Consider the following 20,744-nt stretch of genomic DNA (forward strand, 5'->3'; position numbering starts at 1 on the left):
ATGCTTCCTTTGTGTAAACGTGGTCAGAGGAAGAAAATCTTAAGTTATTTAAACTTATATTGGTGACTTCTAAGCTCTGTAATTATCCTTTTTTTTTGGAAATTATTTTAACATGCTTTTGGTGTCTAGTAAGTTCCTTGTATATTGTAGGTACAAAAACATTTTTGTTGAATGAGTTAACAAATAGCAAAAATATCCGCAATTGCTGGGTAACATTTTACATTTCTTAAATTTATACTAAACATAATAAACCAGACTCAAAGTTAAGTTTGCATGCATTCAGGCACATATAGAAACAAATGAATGTGTCTGGTAGCACACTCCCAAAATTAATTGGGAAATAAAATGCTGTGTAAGAGAAAGTTAGTAAGCTTCACTAATCAAATTTTTCATGACCACCAGAAAACCACCAGTTTTAGCCAGAAAAATACATAAAACCCTAGCAATTTAAAAACTTTAAATTAGTACATTAATTTACTTCTTTGTGGTCCTCTTACAGAATTTTTTGAAATGTAGATGTAGTTTTAAAATAAATGGCAAAATGAATGCAATAGTCCCATAATGCATGCCTCATAAACCTACCTCTTCTTTTAAAAAAAAAATTGGAAGGAGGGGAAAAACTTCAGGGAACCACTAAAAATACAGGAATTATGATGTTAGCTAAATTCTTACTTATCCAGAAAGTTACATGGTGGTGGTCAGCGGTTTAGTTGCTAAGCCAAATAATATAAGTAAGTAGAGCAGGCTAGAGGTAAGAAATAATTGGCTCTCCCAGTTTTTTCTTATTCTACTTTTATTGGAGGCATGGATACCACAGAAATGCTTTTTTCTTATTTCTACCACTTGCTCCATGGAAGAAAAGCTATGACAAACCTAGACAGCATATTAAAATACAGAGACATCACTTTGCTGACAAAGGTCTGTATAGTCAAAGCTATGGTTTTTCCAGTAGTCATGTACAGATCTGAGACTTGGACCATATAAGGAAGGCTGAGTGCTGAAGAATTGATGCTTTTGAACTGTAGTGCTGGAGAAGACTCTTGAGGGTCCCTCGGACAGCAAGGAGATCAAACCAGTCCATCCTAAAGGAAATCAACCCCGAATATTCATTGGAAGGACTGATGCTTAAGCTGAAGCTCCAATTCTTTGGCCACCTGATGTGAAGAACTGACTCATTGGAAAAGACTTTGATGCTGGGAAAGATTGAAGGCAGGAGGAGAAGTGGATGACAGAGGATGAGATGGTTGGATGGCATCACTGACTCGATGGACCTGAGTTTGAGCAAACTTTGGAAGATAGTGAAGGACAGGGAAGCCTGGCTTGTGTCAGTCCATGGGGTCACAAAGAGTCAGACACAACTTAGTGACTGAACAACACCAGTAACCACTAGAAGAGAAAGTGTGCAGTAGATGTGTAAACATAACTTGTGATTTGCTGCACTTGATTGGGGAAGTTGATGTACAGTGATTAACAGTGGAGTGGGCAATCCCGGGAGGGGGCAGCGTAACCCACCTCTAGCCACTGCTGCCAGGTGTGAACATTGACACTGTTGTCACATCTTTCTTTCTCCTCCCTCCTTCTTCACCCAAGATAATATAGACATCTAGATTTGTATGTAAATGTTCCTGATTCTTAAAAAGTTGACAGTTGGTTCATATATTTAAAAAATACAATGCTGAGTGATCTGTCTGTATGTTTGCAAGCTGAACCTGGCATGTGGGTCAGCAATTTGGTATCCTGGGCCAGACTAAGATACCCCTGACATCCTAATTAGATGTGGGACACAGTGATCTGGAGTGGGTATGGAGGATAGTTCTCTGGAGTTGGACTTGGATGTTAGACCATGAGATTCACTGGGATGGGTGATATATGGGAAGAAGCCAGTGGGGACGAGGTGAGAGTTTTGTTTTAGACAGGTTGATCCTGAGTACTTAATGGGACATCCAGCAGGCAAATTGGCCTGGAGACACAGATTTCAGAGGCATAATAGTGAGATAGTAGTAGAAACAATAGGACTGGCTGAAATGATCTAGGGAGGGCTAATAGAACAAGATTAGAAGGCTATGGGTAATACCTTCATAAATATCAATATTTGAAGATGGACTGAGTTACCAAAAGGTCTTAAAGGAGGATGAGCTGGAATATCCAGAGAAGAGGAGAATGATGATATTTTGATATCAAGGAATGTGAAGAAGGAACAAGGTTTAAGAGAGAGCCATCAGCTACGTCAAATGCTGCAGAAGTCTCAAGTCAGCCAAAAACAGAGTAGTACCCACTGAATTTAGCCATAACACGTAACCAGAGATACTGTAGTAAGTAGAAAGTCAGTGGGGTTTGCAATCAGTCCTGAATTTAGAATCCAGTTTTGCCGCTTACTTAGTGCATAATCTTGGAGAATTAAAAATGTCTCAAAATGTGTTTGCTCATCCATAAAACAGGGATCATAATGTCTATAGTGTTAAGTGTTAGTCACTCAGTTGTGCCTGACTCTTTGTGACCCCATGGACTGTAGCCTTCCAGGCTCCTCTGTCCACAGAATTCTGCAGGCAAGAATACTGAAGTGGGTAGCCATTCCCTTTTGCAGAGGATTTTCCTGACTCACGGATTGAATCTGGGTCTCATGCATTGCAGGCGGGATCTTTACCGTCTGAGCCACCTGGGAAGCCCTCGTAATACTGATATCATTTGGCTTTTATGAGGATTTATGGGAAGCAAATCAAACTCCTGTCCTCAGGCAGCTTATGTTCCAGTGAGAGACACAGTAAATAAGCAAGTATCCAAGTAAATGTATACTTGCAAGTAGTGATAGAAAAAAAGAACAAAGTATTAGGAGGAAGTAGAAAGTTGAGGGGTAGTTTCTATTTTGACCTGGTGGAGAGGTCACCTCTGAGAAGGTGAAACTTCATTCAGAGAGGGAGGAAGACATTTGATGGGCTGGGTAAAGTGTAAGTTAAGAATAGGTTTGGCATATTCCAGAACTTCAGGAAAGCCTGTGTGCCTAAAGTGGAGTGAGAAGGTACGGGAGACAAGTTCAGAGAGGTGAGTGGGCCACGGGACAAACTTGAAATTTAGCCTAAGAAAAATAAGAAGCCATTGGAGAGCTTTAAGCATGTCAGTCAGTTCAGTTCAGTCGCTCAGTCGTGTCCGACTCTTTGCGACCCCATGAATTGCAGCACACCAGGCCTCCCTGTCCATCACCAACTCCCGGAGTCCACCCAAACCCATGTCCATCGAGTCAGTGATGCCACCCAACCATCTCATCCTCTGTCGTCCCCTTCTCCTCCCGCCCCCAATCCTACCCAGCATTAGGGTCTTTTCCAATGAGTCAATCCTTCGCATGAGGTGGCCAAAGTATTGGAGTTTTAGCTTCAACATCAGACCTTCCAATGAACACCCAGGACTGATCTCCTTTAGGATGGATTGATTGGATCTCCTTGCAGTCAAAGGGACTCTCAAGAGTCTTCTCCAACACCACAGCTCAAAAGCATCAATTCTTCGGCGCTCAGCTTTCTTCACCGTCCAACTCTCACATCCATACACGACTACTGGAAAAACCATAGCCTTGACTAGACGGACTTTTGTTGGCAAAGTAATGTCTCTGCTTTTAAATATGCTATCTAGGTTGGCCATAACCTTCCTTCCAAGGAGTAAGAGTCTTTTAATTTCATGGCTGCAATCACCATCAGCAGTGATTCTGGAGCCCCAAAAAATAAAGTCTGACACTGTTTCCACTGTTTCCCCATCTATTTCCCATGGAGTGATGGGACCAGATGCCATGATCTTAGTTTTCTGAACGTTGAGCTTTAAGCCAACTTTTCTTTTTTTTTTTTTTTAAGCATGTAGGTGATGGGCAAAGATTTATGTTGGTCAGAGATGCCTCTGGTTTCTAAGAAGAGAATAGTCTGCAGGGGAAAGAGTAGGAACTGTCATTGGGGGCTACTGCTGAGCCTGCAAGAGGTGACTGGGGTTTGGGCAGGGTGGCTGTTGTTGTTCAGTCGCTCAGTCGTGTCCAACTCTTTGTGACCCCATGGACTGCAGCACACCAGGCTTCCCTGTCCATCACCATCTCCTGAAGCTTGTTCAAACTCATGTCCATTGAGTCGGTGATGCCATCCAACCATCTCATCCTCTGTCGTCCCCTTCTCTTCCTGCCCTCAATCTTTCCCAGCATCAGGGTCTTTGCCAATGAGTCAGTTCTTCACATCAGGTGGCCAAAGTACTGGGGTTTCAGCTTCAGCATCAGTCCTTCCAATGAATATTCAGGACCGATTTCCTTTAGGATTGATTGCTTTGATTTCCTTGCACTCCAAGTGACTCTCAAGATTCTTCTCTAGCACTACAGTTCAAAAGCATCAGTTCTTCAGCACTCGGCCTTCTTTATGGTCCAACTCTCACATACATACATGACTACTGGAAAACCATACCTTTGAATAGACTGACCTTTGTTGGCAATATGCTGTCTTGGTTGGTCATAGCTTTTCTTCCAAGGAGCAAGTGTCTTTGAATTTCATGGCTGCAGCCACCATCTGCAGTGGTTTTGGAGCCCATGAAAATAAGTCTCTCACTGTTTCCACTGTTTCCCTATCTATCTGCCATGAAGTGATGGGACCATGTGCCATGATCTCTGTTTTTTGAATGTTGAGTTTTAAGCCAACTTTTTCACTCTCCTCTTTCACTTTTATCATGAGGCTCTTTAGTTTCTCTTCACTTTCTGCCATAAGGGTGATGCCATCTGCATATCTGAGGTTATTGATATTTCTCCCGGCAATCTTGATTCCAGCTTGTGTTTCTTCCAGCCCAGCATTTCTCATGATGTACTCTGCATATAAGTTAAATAAGCAGGGTGACAATATACAGCCTTGACATTCTCCTTTTCCAATTTGGAACCAGTCCATTGTTCCATGTCCGGTTCTACCTGTTGTTTCTTGACCTGTATACAGATGTCTTAGGAGGCAGGTTAGGTGGTCTGGTATTCCCATCTCTTTAAGAATTTTCCACAGTTTGCTGTGATCCACACAGTCAAAGGCTTTAGCTTAGTCAATGAGGCAGAAGTAGATGTTTTGGGAAAGGTGGGGAAATTTCAAATATCTTTCAAATGTAGATTTCACAGGATTCACTGATGGACTAACCATGGAGAGAGGATTTGCCTTCTAGGCCTAATCAACTGAGTGAATGGTGGTACCATTTCTTGAGATAGGGAAGACCCACTGAAGAATGGGATTTTAAAAGCTGGGACTTAGGGACGTCCCTGGTGGTCCAGTGGTTAAGATTTCACCCTCTAATGCAGAGGGCGCAGGTTTGATCCTTGGTCAGGGAACTTAGGCTTCCCTCATCACTAATAGCTAAGTCGGTAAAGAATCTGCCTGCAATACAGGAGACCTGGGTTCAATCCCTGGGTTGGGAAGATCCCCTGGAGAAGGGAATGGCAACCCACTCCAGTATTCTTGCCTGGAGAATCCCATGGACAGAGGCGCCTGGCAGGCTACAGTCCATGGGGTTGCAAAAGTCGGACACGACTTAGTGACAAAACCACTACCACAAGGGAACAAAGATCCTGCACGCCTCGTGGCCAAAAACCCAAAACATAGAACAAAAACACTGTTATGAAAGATTCAACAAAGACTTAAAATGGCCCATATTAAAAAATCTTTAAAGATTTTCATTCTGTTCTGTTCTGGTCATGCCAAGTGTGAGAGGCCTTTAGATATCCAAGCCAAGTACGCTTCTGGGAATTAGGAAGGGAAAGTCAGAGGCTAGAGACATAAATTCTGGACTTGTCAGCACAAGGGGGCCAAGCGTGATCTGCAGGGAGGGAGTATGGATACAGAAAACGTCTGTGACTGGGCTTTCACATTTTAGAGCATAGAGGAAGCAGAGTCAGCAAGGAGGATAGAGAAAGGGTGGTACAACTGAGACCAGGAGCCTGGAGCATGGTGACCTGGAGGCTGAGCTGAGACAGTGTTTTCAGGGGAAGGAGTAAATGGTTATGTCATATGCTATGAAGTTGAGTTTGTGGATTGGACTTGACCTTGAAGATCACTACATTTGACCTTAACGACAAAGGTCACTCACAATCTGGAAAAGAACAAGTTCCTTGCACGCGTGGAAGCAAAGGCCTAATTGGGATGGGCGACAGCAAATGATAAGTGAAAAAGTAGAAACAGTGGGTCAAGTGTACTTACTTCTAACATCTAGGAATGGCTGCTCATAAGTCATACGTGTGCGTACTCAGTTGCTATTGCGTCTGACTCTTTTGCAACCCCATGGACTGTAGCCCTCCAGGCTCCTCTTTCCATGAGATTTCCCAGGCAAGAACCCTGGAGTGGGTTGCCATGCCTTCCTCTAGGGGATCTTCTCAACCCATGATGGAACCCCTGACTCCTGCGTTTCCTGCACTCACAGGCAGATTCACTACTGCACTACCTGGGAAGACTACACTCAGCCCCTACAAGTCCCGAAGAGTTTTATGCAGAGTTCTGGGTGTGTGTGGCAAGGTGTGTCCTCCAGCAAGAGAGGCCGTATCTTCCTTCTGATATTTAAAAGAGTTTGTCACTGTAAACCTTCTTCCAGTTCACAGTAGCTAATGCAAGCCGCCAGCCTTAGCTCTCGGGGCTCAGCTGGAAGAGTGTGGAACTCTCCCTATGTCCTAGTTTCCTGTTCTGGTCAACACAAGGCTTCTGGCCGTGAAAAGGAGAAGAAACGAAAAAGAAAAATATAGTAGGCTTCCGTTTTTCATCATTAGAGCCCTTTAAAACTGAACCTTACAGAAGCAACTCTCAGCTTTGAAAGATTTTTTTCTAGGCTAAACTAGCACCTCTGTGCGACCTCTGGTGGATGCTATAAAAAATGCAGCACCTCCTGCTGTCTTCATTTTATATGAAAAATATTTGAGAGGTCTTCCCTGATAGCTCAGTTGGTAAAGAATCCACCTGCAAGGCAGGAGACCCCAGTTGGATTCCTGGGTCGGGAAGATCCTCTGGAGAAGGGATAAGCTACCCATTCCAGCATTCTTGAGCTTCCTTTGTGGCTCAGCTGATGAAGAGTCTCCCTGCAATGTGGGAGACCTGGGGTCAATACCTAGATTGGGAAGATCCCCTGGAGAAAGAAAAGGCTACCCACTCTGGTATTCTGGCCTGGAGAATTCCATGGACTGTATAGTCCATGTGGTCGCAAAGAGTTGGACACGACTGAGCCACTTTCACTTTCAATATTTGAGAAGATTGCCTAGAAAAATGAATTTTTATAAACCGAATGATTTTTCCTAATTATTCAGACTGACATAAATAAATTTATCCATTAAGAATCAACACACCACCCAAATAGTGTATAAATTAGCTTTTATGTAACCTCTGGAAACAATGAAGGGGACCCAAATACAATAGCATAGACTTAAATATTTTTTTTTTAATCACCAGGGAAACAGTATATGTAGATTGAGTTTCAGAGAAACAATTTAGTTGGTCATTCTGCATCCATCCGTAGAGTTCAATCTCTAAGACTTTAAACTTTCCTTCAAGACACTGTATGAACAAAATCAGCCATTCCTTTGGCCTCCCTTTCCATAAGAATGGGTGATACAAGAAGACCTTAAAAGGTGTTTCTGTGCTGGTTTTAAAACGTAAAGTGGGGGGAAAAATTCTTAAAGGAAAAAGAAGACACTATTTAAAGCTGTAGTATCAATGTGGCATTGGTATTAAGATCAATAAATAGATCAATGGGATAGAATAAGGAGTGAAGAAATAGGAAAAAACCCCATAAAGTATGAAACTATGTCACAGAATCTGAAAAGATGTACCTCTGGGCCTGCAGCCTCTGCTCTAATTTGGGTCCCACTGGCCTGGGCTTCCCAGGTGGCACTAGTGGTAAAGAACCCGCCTGCCAGTGCAGGAGATCTGAGACATATGTTCGATTCCTGGGTTGGGAAGATCCCCTGGAGGAGGAAGTGGCTACCCACTCCAGTATTCTTGCCTGGAGAATTCCATGGACAGAGGAGCCTGGTGGGCTGCAGTCCATAGGGTTGCAAAGAGTTGGACATGACTGAAGCAACTTAGCATAGCACAGCCTGTTGTTCAACAATTCTCCTCAGAAAATGTCAAGTTCTCTAAGTACACAATTCATGTCTTACATTTCTTTTATATCTTCAAGCAACTGCTAGTATCCAAGAGGGTTTCAATAAAAACATGAAATATGCACCTAATAATTACTGAGAAGGAACTATAAAAAATAAGGAGCTCCAGCAGTTTCAAAATAATATCTATAAGGGATTCTTTAGAGCATGCGTGTATGTGTGCTCAGTTGCTTTAGTCATATCCAATTCTGTGCGACCCTAGCCGGCCAGGCTCCTCTGTCCATGGGATTCTCTGTTGTGGTCCTTTAATGGACTGGAACTTGGGGGTACAGAGTCGACTGATAAGAAAGTGAAAGAAGGAAGAAAAGAGGCTGAGCAGCCTGAAGGGGACAGAGAAAGAGAGAGAGAAAGAGAGAGGGAGAGAGAGACACGGGGACCAGTGCTCTGATGGAACAAAGGTGTTTATTTAACATATTGTGGGCATATATATACTCTCTTACAAGATAGCCCTTTTTAGCAGAGACAGGGATCAAAAATCTAACAAGTCATCCAGAAAGCCAGAGGCTAGAATCATTCTCAGTAGAGGGGGTTGTAAAAGTTACTTTACATAACAGAAGGGAAGAGAGTTGTAAATGGCTGCTGTTCACCTTATGGAATTTCCATACGAATGAGATACATGAATTTCTATTATCCCTGAAAGCTGGCTTGCCAGCTCTCTGGCACCTGTATTCAGGTGCTGTTAAGGAACATAGAATTCATGCAAGACTGAAAACAGCACACAGGAAGCCTCCTGTTAAATGTATCCTGACAAGCCTCCAGGTTAAGAATACTGTAGTGGGTTGCTATGCCCTCCTCCAGGGAATCTTCCTGACCCAGGGATCGAACCCGCATCTCCTGCATGGGTAGGCAGATTCTTTATTGCTGAGCTCCCAGGGACGGCCTCTTTAGAGCATATCTTTTTTCAAATGAACCATCAGTGTGAGCTATCAATGCCCAGACCATGTAACCCATATACTATGTGTATGTGAGATAAAATCCTGGGATGAATTGACCTATTTAAATGACTTAGATTTTTCTGGGTCAGTGATTTGCAAACTGGAGTCCCTGGACCAGCATCATCAACTGGTGACTTGGTAGAAATGCAAATTCTTGGGCCCCCACCCCAGACTTTCTGAACCAGTTACTCTAGAGATGGGGCTCAGCTATTTGCTTTTAACAGGCAATTCCTAGATAATTCTGATGCAGTCTAAACTTTGAGAACTGCTGTTATTGGTACTACTTATGTTGATAAAGATTGACGATGTTACTGTGCTTTTCAGACACTTGGAAAAAATTCTACTTATCATTAAGTAGAAATAAATCCACCAAAAATATGGGACAGCAATGTAGATACTGATACCTAGGCTCAGTTTTTTTTCTAAACACAACAGTTCATTTGGACAAAGGCAAAATAATTATAAAATTAGCCAAGAACTTCCCAGGGGCCTGTTTTTCTTTTAATAGTCATGGTCTTGCAGTAAATAAAATAATCACTGCCATCAAACTGGGAATTTTATATCCATTTTGCAAATATACTTTATCACTGAGATTACCTGTAGGTGGATGTTTAATGTGGCATTCATCTCTTTTAATATAAAGTTCTTCTTCAAGTACTTCCTTAATTCTCTTATGTGGTTCACAATATAAAAACTTCTTCCCTGTAAAGACATTAACAAAATTGGTTACTTATCATAAATTCTGCCCAACCTTCTAGCCATTATTTACATAAATAACTATTTTTTAAAGAGACAAATATTTCCATACAAATAGCAGCAGCAGCAGCAGCATCCTGCAGACTCTATTTTGGAAAGATCCCTTCCAGTGTAACTTTTAGCTTTGTGGGGGGCGGGGAGGGGGAGAACTTTACATTTTGTGGTTAAGTTTCAGATAACTTCTTTTAAGTATTATGAAGTAATATATGAAGTTTTCTTCATTAGCTTGAAGAAAACTTTCATTTATTCAATAAATTCTTATTAAAGACATACTCTGTGCCAGGCATTTGGGGCATAGGACACAGCAGTGAGTAACAAAGATTTATGGTGGCTCAGCTGGTAAAGAATCCACCTGCAATGCGGGAGACCTGGGTTCTATCCCTGGGTTGGGAAGATCCCCTGGAGAAGGGAAAGGCAACCCACTCCAGTATTCTGGCCTGGAGAATTCCACAGACTGTATAGTCCATGGGGTGGCAAAGAGTCAGACACGACTGAGCAACTTTCACTTTCATGCATAGAGCCTACAATCCAGACACATGATATAGAACAGTCTAGCGGTATTTCATCACCTTTTTTAAAGAATAAACCTGAATTGTAGTGGAGTGTCACTAATGGACATATGACCTTTTCCTGTCCTCCAAACCTGGCCCCACAAGACTTCACTGCTATAGTTGAGGATGGACTATTTTTTCTAAGCCCTTTAGCTACGTTTCTTCTGCTCAGCCCAGGGAGTCATCTGAGCCCATCTGTCTCTCCAGACTCTCCTGTCAGCCCTTCTCTCTCTTGCTCTCTGAGCTCTGGTCACATGGCCTTTCTGTCCATCCTCACACATTGTCTCTTTTGTACATTCTATTTTCTCTGCCCCAACTGCCTTTCTCATAATTATTTTTGCCTGGGTAACTTCTACCTGAACGTCAGGTCTAGGCTGAGATGTCAGTTCTTTAAGGAAATTTTCCTTGGCTCCACAATGTCCCTGGTTACTTTTTCTCATAGTATTCTCCTCTTTTCTTTCATTTAATTTATTGCAATGTGTATGCAGCCTCATTTACTTTATATACAATTTTATTTGCGTAGCAGCCTCATTTACTTTATATACAATTTGATTTGCGTAACTATTAGTACCGTATGTCTCCCTTGCCAGGCTATATACCATGAGAGCAGAGGTGTTGTCTGTTCAGCTCACCAGAGTCCTAGAACAGAGTGTGACATAATAATAGATGCTCAACAGGATTTCCCTGCTGGTCCAGTGTTTAAGAACCCACCTGCCAATGCGGAGGACATGGGGTTCGATCCCTGGTCAGGGAACTAGATCTCACATACCTCCGGGCAGCTAAGCCTGTGCACTGTGACTGCTGAGCCTAGAGCCTGGGAACCACATCGACTGAAGCCTGTGCTCCCCAGAGCCTGGGCTCCTCCACAAGGGAAGCCACGGCAGTGAGAAGCCAGCATACTAGAGAGTAGCCCCCGCTTGCCACAACTGGAGAGTGCCCGCGTGAAGCTACGAAGACCCAGCATAGCCAAAAATAAATAAATACAAATTTAAAAAAACAACAGATGCTCAACACGTGTGTGTTCAAGTGGAACTAAAGCATTGTTCAGTTAGGTGGAGTGCAGATTTCTCCACATGTGTGTCTGCCCACACAGCCCTGTGAGCGTCAGGCAGCCAGTAGGTCTAGTCCTAGTGCTTGAAAGCTCAATCCAAAGAGCCATGGAGAATCTCAACGACCAATGCAAAGATATGGCAGGTGTCGTCTTTTCCAGACTAACTGATAAAGAACACAAGCAAACAAATTTGACTTATGTGCAGACTGGCCCAAATGGGGCAAGAGACCCACTGCTTCTCGTGGGTCTGGGTCATTCTTGGTTGTGAGACCCAAACACACCCTCAGACATAAACAAGGTCGAGTGAGAATCTCTCTGGGTCTGGTCTTGTTTCCCCCCAAATTCAGTCATATGAATGAGAGATGAATGTGGTGAAACTCTGGTTTTTAATATTCAGTTAAATCATGATCTGCAGGCAGAAAAGGATTTAAGAAATTTGGCTAAGAGGAAAAGCCTATAATCACTCAGTGGAAAGGAAGAGATCACATGCTGTAATTTCAAGTCTCTTGACAAATTTCAGGCCTTCTCTCATAAGAATTCACAGAAGAAATCATCAAAGGTTTTGAGGAACTATGAAAACCAACAGACTTGTGAAGAGCTGTGTGTGTGTGTGTGCACGCGCGTGCGCTCACACGCGTGCCCACTAAGTCATGTCCAACTATTTGGGACCCCATGCGCTGTAGCCTGCCAGGCTCCTCTGTCCATGGGATTTTCCAGGTAAGAATACTGGAGTGGGTTGCCATTTCCTACCACAGGATCTTCCTGGACTAGGGATTGAACCTGTGTTTCCTGCATTGGCAGGTGGATTCTTTACCACTGTGCCACCTGGGAAACCCATAAAGAGCTAGTATGGGCAAATGTTCCTTGCTCTAAGAAAGACAAAAAGAAAGACAAAGAAAGGAAGGAAGCAAACAAGCTGGCTAATAACAATTGCTACGATTTAGTGAATGCTACCATGCCCTAGGCATCTTATGTATATTATCTTTCTTCTTGACAATCAGCCTATGGGAAGGTAAAATTATTCCTACTTTATGGGAGAGGGGCTTCCCTTATGGCTCAGCTGGTAAAGAATCTGCCTGCAATGCAGACGACCTGGTTCAATCCCTGGATTGGGAAAGGCTACCCACTCCAGTATCCTGGCCTAGAGAATTCCATGGACTATAGTCCATGCAGTCGCAAAGGTTTGGGTACGACTGAGTGACTTTCACTTATGGATGAGAAGGTAAGTTTCAAAAGTCTTAAAACTAGTCATAAAAATTAAAAGAAATTGATCCTTTCAAACCTTGGTGCGGGAGAAAACTTTTGAGAGTCTTTTGGACAGCAAGGAGATCAAACCAGTCAATCCTAAAGGAAATAAACCCTGAATGTTCATTGAAAGGACTGATGCTAAAGCTGAAGCTCCAATACTTCGACCACCTGATGTGACCAGCTGATTCTTTGGAAAAGACCTTGGTGCTGGGAAAGATTGAAGGCAGGAGGAGAAGGGGACAACAGAGAATGAGATGGTTGGATGGCATCACTGACTCAATGGACTTGAGTTTGAGCAAACTCCAAGAGATAGTGAAGGACAGGGAAGCCTGGAATGCTAGCGGTCCATGGGATCACAAAGAGTCAGACATGATTTAGCGACTGAACAACATAGCTGACCCTCTCGAACCAAGTTACTCAACTGGCTAGATTAGGGAGGTGTTATAGCCATAGTATAGCATTTGCATTTCAGCAAGACATTTGATAAAGTGCATTCATATAGGAGGCAGAGTGCCCAGCCAAAGATGCTACTTGACAGATCAGGGGCTTCCAGAGACTCTACTTGGACTGTGGGGTTCACCATTCAATTAGTTAATCTGAGTATAGGAACTTTCAGCAAACTCACCAAATGTGAGAATGACACAGACTTGGTGAATGGTTGATGTGCTGAATGGCAAACTCAGGACTCAAAGGGCCTTCCATACTTGGAATGAAGTGTTCATATCCATAGGATGGTATTGATGTGGATAATATAACGACCTGCATTTAGAACCAAACAGAGGAACTGCATAAGTATAGGACAGAAAAGGCCTGGGTCAAATGTTTTCAATGGGACAGACGGGAAAAGAGAAACTAAGGATGTCATAGATTGCATTTGTTATGTGCTAGTAATCCAATGTGTCTGCCCAAACAGCTATGGTAAATTTATATAGATTCACTTGATAGAAGTATAATGTTCAGATTAAGGGAGGTTATGGTCCCACCACACTACCCTAATCTGATGGTACCTAGAATACTGGATTCAGTGATTTAATAAAACGGAGAATACTGGGATAGTTCAGCCAGCACGGTGAGAGCACTACAAACTATTTTAAAGGTAACACTAAAATGAATAAATAAAGGAGGTAACACTGAGGTGATGAAAGATTTGGTGGGACTCAAATAGCCACTTTTACATAATTCAAAGATGTTTCAGTGGGAAAGGACCACATTTTATCTGTGTATATTGGGGACAGATGTGTGGTTAGGGAGCAGAAGCTGTACAGACACTGAGGACCTTTCCAAAAAATAGAGACCGAAGACTTCAAAAAAAATATTTGAAAATTAAATGGGTACTTATGCAGGTATGAACAATCTTGAGGATTAAGATTCAGCTGAGGCCCTAGATGATGAGCTCAGGAAGAGCGAGGCAGGTACTCTTCATATGTTCCCACCCTGACTCTGTGAGCCCCTGAGTGTTTGGACACCAGCCTTAATTCATTACTCATTTCCCAGCAACTGCCCAATGGCAGGCATCCAATAAGGACTCAATATTTGTTCAGTTGACAAGCAAATGGCTAATTCCACCTTTTACTCCTACAGCCAAAAGGAATAAAGCATCTTTACATTCTAGTATCGTTCATGAGAAAATTTCCAGGTAGAATTGTAAGTCAGAGTAAGGAATTCCTTAAATATACTGAATATTTTACATATACACTGAACTTAGTTGCTCTAAATAAGGTCTCTACATGCTGTTGACAAGAACAAGAATGAGGCATCATAATCAGGTATATTGTGACTGATGCTGAGGAAAGAGGCAGGCAACAGCAGTTCTGAGGCTCTTCGGGAGGTCCCGGGCTCCCAAGACGGTGTGTGCAGTCCCTGAGCGAGCGAAAGTTGAGCCACTTCAGCCCAACCCTCGCTGCTCGCTCCTCGTCTGGAGCTAGGCGGCTCTCTAGAGGGGCAATCAGCGAGGCTCTGCAGAAGGGCTGGGAATCTCTCACCTTCTTCATTCTATTATTTTCATCATCATTCCTTAGCACCTACTGAAGACATGTGGGGCACACGGGGCTAGGAAATATCTGTAAATTTATGGAACAAGATGAATGAGTGCTTCGACCTGGCGCGGACTCAACCTTCTATGATGTTGGTTGCGACTGTGAACCAGAACTGCTTTTTACTTCTTGGAAGGTTGTTTGTATGTTTGGCAGGGCAGGAGGAAACAGCAGCAGTGTGTTAGCATGTGGCCCATAATTGTGAGACTCTAAAAAGGTCAGGTAATCATAATTTACGAACGGAGAATCCAAGAGATGAGTTTAAGTGTTTGAAGGATTTCTCCTTCACTGAGTGATGGTGAGCAAGGTACGTCCTTTCTGCTAGTCTATACTTCAGTTTCCCGGTTTGTAAAATGAAGGAATTGACCAAAATGATACGCGTATTTCCATGCATGTGTATATAATTTACGTATTTTAAAATGAATTTCATATTTTATATGTAAAACAAATTTATATATTTTACACATTTTATAATTAAAATATATTTTGTAATTTAATATTTTGAATAATATATGTATGTGTATTCACACACACACGCACAATTTTTTTCAATACCGTCGAGACCAATGCTACTACCCATTGAGTTGGAGGTTACCTGGGCTCAGATAACCTTTTATGAAGAAAGGCTTGGGGAAATGGACCAGATGCCTTCGGCCCCTACCTTTGCCAAAACAGCAGCTCCACCTCCTCCCTCCAAAACCTTTGCGGCTTCAGCTAGTCCCACGGAGGTTTCCCCCGTTCGCCTTTCACGGCTTCCCCTCGCCCACGTCCCTCCCACGGTGTCCACGGCTGGAATGGAACTCACACTGCTTGCGGGACTCCTGGGGGCCGCCGCCGCCCGGCTCTCCGCTCGCCGTGCACCCCAGGCCTGCGGGCGGCCGGGGCTGCTCGCCATCGCGGCCCGCCTCGGGCACCGTCACGGCTGCCGCCGCCTCCTCCCCCCTCATGCCGCCGCGGTCTTCGTGGCCAACGGCCGTCTGGACTTCTCCGCTCTGCCGCGGGCGGCCGGGGAAACCGAGGCGTCTCCGGTTGCCATGGTGACCGGATCCTCCCCGCGCCTAGCAGCTCTATGCTGGCGTCTCCTGTGTTCCGCGCGTCCAGGATGACAGACGCCGGAGTTGGGGAGCTGTGATTACTTACCCACCAAAGCAAGGACTTCCTGTTAATTGCTCGTGTGTTTGTCACAGCAGTTTCGCAAGAGAGGCTATACTATTGCCTGGTAGGGAAGCTGAGATTCTAAAAGCTAAGAATATTGTCTGAAGTTAGGCAACTAAAAGTGGCACAAGCCGGAATCTTGAGGGTAGGACCACTACACCGAAATGGAAATTTTTACATTCTACTTGTTGAGCCTTAGTTCTTTCCTCCCCTCACTTCCTAGGGTGCTGGCACCAGACTGATACTCTCCAGCAGGGAGACAAGATGCGTCACTCTATGAAGAATCAGAGAAGTTCAAGAGATAAGACCTTAACAGTGACATGCAGGCTTCCCCCAAACAGATCACCCATCAGTGAAACACCCAGTCGACAAGTCCACCTGTATGCAGAGAGTCATACTCTTCTACTAGTCCACCTGTATGCAGAGAGTCATACTCTTCTACTAGATGGGGCAAGATGGTCAAGGGTCACCTGAAGCTACAAAGATAGAGGACAAAACAAACCAGAACACTTAACTTGGGGGGATGCAGCAGTTATACAAGGAAAAAGTAGCACTGGAATGACATCACTAATATCCTTAGAGAGAGAAGATATTCCATCCATGATATAAGGGCAAGGTGTTACACACATGCACAAAAGAGTTCCGAGAAATTTTTGGGTTGGCCAAAAAGTTTGTTCAGTTTTTTCAGTAAGATGGCTCTAGTAGTACTGAGTTGTCTTTAACTTCATCCAAAACAATTTTGTTAGACTATTGTGACAGCTGTCATATTAGCTTGCATTTTTTTAAAAAGCTTATCAAAAGTGGTGAATTTTTGTATAGCCATTTTAATATTGTAAATGGAAGAAACAAGCAACATTTTCAATGTATTATACTTTATTATGTCAATAAAGGTGAAACACAACTGAAACACAAAATAAAGATTTGTGCAGTGTTTGGAGAAAGTGCTCTGATTTATCAAATGTGTCCAAGTGGTTGGCAAAGATTTGTGCTGGAGATTTCTTGCTGGACAATGCTTCACATTCGAGTAGACCTGTTGAAACTGATAGCAATCAAATGGAGACATTAATTGAGAACAATCTCCGTTACACCACGAGGGAGATAGCCGGCACACTCAAAATATGCAAATCAAGTGTTGAAAATCATTTGCACCAGCTTGGTTACATTAATCGCTTGATGTTTGGGTTCCACATAAGTTAAGTGAAAAAACCTCCTTGACCGTATTTTTGCATGTAATTTTCTACTGAAATGTAACAAAAATGTTTCATTTTTAAAACAAATTGTGATGGGCAATGAATACTGTGGATACTGTACAATAATGTGGAACAGAAGAGATCATGGGGCAAGTAAAATGAATCACCACCAACCACACCAAAGACTGCTCTTCATCCAAAGAAGGTGATGTTGCGTACATGGTAGGGTTAGAAGGGAACTCCTTCCGGAAAACTAAGTGATTAATCCCAACAAGTACTGCTCCCAATTAGACCAACTGAAAACACCACTCAATAAAAAGCATCCAGAATTAGTGAACGTAAAATGCATAATCTTCCATCAGGATAATGGAAGACTACACGTTTCTTTGATGACCAGGCAAAAACTGTTACAGTTTGAGAAGTTCTGATTCATCCTCCATACTCACCAGACATTACATCTTCAAATGTCCATTTATTTTGGTCTTTACAAAATTCTCCTAATGAAAAAATTTTATTTCCCTGGAAGACTGTAAAGGGCACCTGGCAGGCGGTTTCTTTACCACTATCACCATCTGGGAAGTTTGTCTTTTTGTGATTGACTTATTTTATTTAGCGTAATGACCTCCAAGTTAATTCCTGTTGTAGCCTGTGTCAGGATTTCCTTCTTTTTTAAGGCTTAATAATATCGTATTTTACGTATACACTGCATTTCTGTATTCATTATCTATTTATTAATCATGGGCATTTGGATTGTGTCCATATCTTAGCTATTGTGAATAAAGCTATAATGAATGTGGGTAAGCAAATATCTCTGCAAGATCCTTCTTTGAATTCTTTTGTGTGTGTGTGTATATATATATATATATGTATAAAAAGTAGAATTAATTGCTCAATCATATGGTAATTCTATTTTTAGTTTTTGAGGAACTGTGTCAACATGGTTATACACATAGAAAATGCAAATGAATGTACACATAAACTATTAATACTAGAATTAATACAGTTATTAAGATCATTGGACACATAGCCAATAAAGACAAATAAATTTCACTTTTATATATAGAAACAAAAATATAGAAAAATGGAACTATTTAAAATAGCATAAAAAGTGAACAAATACATGGGTGAATCTTTTTTTATAAAAGGAAAGAATACCAGAACACTCTAAAACATTATCAAGAATAAATAATGAATATCTAAATACATGAAGGGATATATTACATTCAAGAATTGTGACACTTCATTGTAATGTTGTTAATTCCTCAAATTGATCTATAGTGTAACCTCAGTCTAAGTCTTAGCAGGGTTGTTTTAAAATTGAAATTGACAAAGGGACTCTAAAATTGAAAAGAAAATGCAAATGTCCAAGAATGGCAGAAAGAGCATTGAAGAATAAAAACAAAGTTGGAACATTTATATGATCACATATCAAGATTTCCTACAGGGGAATTCCCTGATGATCCAGTAGTTAGGACTAGGCGCTTTTACTGCTGGGGCCCTGGTTTAATCCCTGGTTAGGGAATTAAGATCTCACAAGCCACTTAGCATGGCTGAAAAAGAGAAGACTTACTATAAAGTTATAATATTAAACCTGCAGTATTGAGGGAAAGATAGGTCAATTTGAACAAAACAGAGACTCTAGAAATAGGCCCAATCACATACGATCACCAAATACATGACATAGTTGTCATTGGAATGCAGTGTGTGGCATTTGTGTCTATGCGGGGTTTTTTTTTTAAATACATAGTATTGAACATATAGGATATTTATATAGGTAAAAAAGTGAATTCACTCCTACCGCATCAAACAAAAATGAACAGTCAAAATGGATTATAGCACTAAAATTGAAACAATAAATTTCCTAGAAGACAACTGTGAAAAATATGTTGATGATCTTGATGCAGGCAAAACTTCTTAAACATGAAATAAGAAACACTAACCATAAAGAAAAATAGTGAATAAATTAGAGGTCATTGAAATTAAGATCTCTTCATTAAAATTGCCATTAAGAGAATGAAAAGTCAAGCCACAGACTGGGAGAACATTTTTTGTAATACATATGTTCTATGAATGACTAGTATCTAATATATAAAGAACTTCTACAAACTGATAAGAACAGGGCACACAACCCAACAAGAAAATGGAGAAAGATTTCACAAAAGAGAAGATCCAGATGTAAATTCAGCATATAACAAATTTTTCCACATCATTAATCATCAGAATAATGCAAATAAAACTTCAGTAAGACATTATTACATACGCACTAGAATCAGTTCAGTTCAGTCACACAGTCATATCAGACTCTTTGTGACCCCATGAACTGCATCTCCTCAGGCTTCCCTATCCATCAACATCTCTCAGAGCTTGGTCAAACTCATGCCCATTGAGTTGGTGATGCCATCCAACCATCTCATCCTCTGTCATCCCCTTCTCCTCCCACCTTCAATCTTTCCCAGCATCAGGGTCTTTTCCAATGAGTCAGTTCTTTGCATCAGGTGGCCAAAGTATTGGAGTTTCAGCTTCAGCATCAGTCCTTCCAATGAATATTCAGGACTGATTTCCTTTAGGATGGACTGGTTTGTTCTCCTTGCAGTCCAAGTGACTCTCAAGTCTTCTCCAACACCACAGATCAAAAGCATCAATTCTTCTGTGCTCAGCTTTCTTTATAGTCCAACTCCCACATCCATACATGACGACTGGAAAAACCATAGCTTTGACTAGATGGATCTTTTGTTGGCAAAGTAATGTCTCTGGTTTTTAATATGGTTTTGATCATAACTTCTCTTCCAAGAAGCAAGCATTTTTAAATTTCATGGCCGCAGTCATCATCTGCAGTGATTTTGGAGCCCCCCAAAATAAAATCTGTCACTGTTGTCATTGTTTCCCCATCTATTTGCCATGAACTGATGGGACCGGATGCCATGATCTTAGTTTTATGAATATTGAGTTTTAAGCCAAATGTTTCACTCTCCTTTTTCACTTTCATCAAGAGGCTCTTTAGTTTTTCACTTTTTGCCATAATGGTTGTGTCATCTGCATATCTGAGGTTATTGATATTTCTCCCGAAAATCTTGATTCCAGCTTGTGATTCATCCAGCTCGGGATTTTGCATGATGTACTCTGCATGTAAGTTAAATAAGCAGGGTGACAATATACAGCCTTGATGTACTCCTTTCCAGATTTAGAACCAGTCTGTTGTTCCATGTCCAGTTCTAACTCTTGCTTCTTGACCTGCATACAGATTTCTCAGGAGGCAGATAAGGTGGTCTGGTATTACCATCTCTTGAAGAACTTCCCACAGTTTGTTGTGATCAACACAATCCAAGGCTTTGGAGTAGTCAATGAAGTAGAAGTAGATGTTTTTCTGGAACTCTTTTCTTTTTCAATGATCCAATGGATGTTGGCAATTTGGTCTCTGGTTCCTCTACTTTTTATAAACCCAGCTTGAATATCTGGAATTTCATGGTTCATGCACTGCTGAAGCCTGCCTTGGAGAATTTTGAGCATTAGTTTGCTAGTGTGTGAGATGACTGCAATTGTGCAGTAGTTTGAACATTCTTTGGCATTGCATTTCTTTGGGATTGGAATGAAAACTGACCTTTTCCAGTCCTGTGGCCACAACTGTGTTTTCCAAATTTGCTGGCATATTGAGTGCAGCACTTTCACAGCATCATCTTTAGGATTTGAAATAGCTCAG

General features: G+C 41.9%; 1 protein-coding gene and 1 long non-coding RNA gene across 4 annotated transcripts in view; one reads left to right on the forward strand and one right to left on the reverse strand.

Annotated features, from left to right (window-relative positions):
* The window catches only part of C11H11orf97 (chromosome 11 C11orf97 homolog), a 31,287-nt gene extending 15,606 nt beyond the window's left edge, over nt 1-15,681 (reverse strand). Inside the window, exons 1-3 of one of the 3 annotated variants that reach the window (XR_014069174.1) lie at nt 15,508-15,681; nt 8,460-9,765; nt 7,397-7,994 (exon numbers count right to left, since the gene is read on the reverse strand). Coding sequence is in view for 1 of the 3 variants with exons in the window: in XM_081543215.1 (XP_081399341.1) it covers nt 9,661-9,765; nt 15,508-15,649 (247 nt within the window). In the remaining 2 variants the exon portion in view is untranslated. Of the gene's footprint in view, nt 1-7,396; nt 7,995-8,382; nt 9,766-15,507 lie in introns of those variants that run through there. The other 2 variants (XR_014069173.1, XM_081543215.1) reach the window with 2 other exon arrangements.
* A 75-nt stretch (nt 15,682-15,756) lies between these two features.
* Nucleotides 15,757-17,853, forward strand: LOC145526783 (uncharacterized). The gene is made up of 2 exons (XR_014069175.1): nt 15,757-15,921; nt 16,081-17,853. It is a non-coding gene; the product is annotated as an uncharacterized LOC145526783 (long non-coding RNA).
* Nucleotides 17,854-20,744: the final 2,891 nt, after the last annotated feature.

Source organism: Giraffa tippelskirchi, chromosome 11 (genome assembly GCF_054371585.1).
Source record: "Giraffa tippelskirchi isolate mGirTip1 chromosome 11, T2T-mGirTip1v1.2.pri, whole genome shotgun sequence".
Classification (NCBI taxonomy): domain Eukaryota; kingdom Metazoa; phylum Chordata; class Mammalia; order Artiodactyla; family Giraffidae; genus Giraffa; species Giraffa tippelskirchi.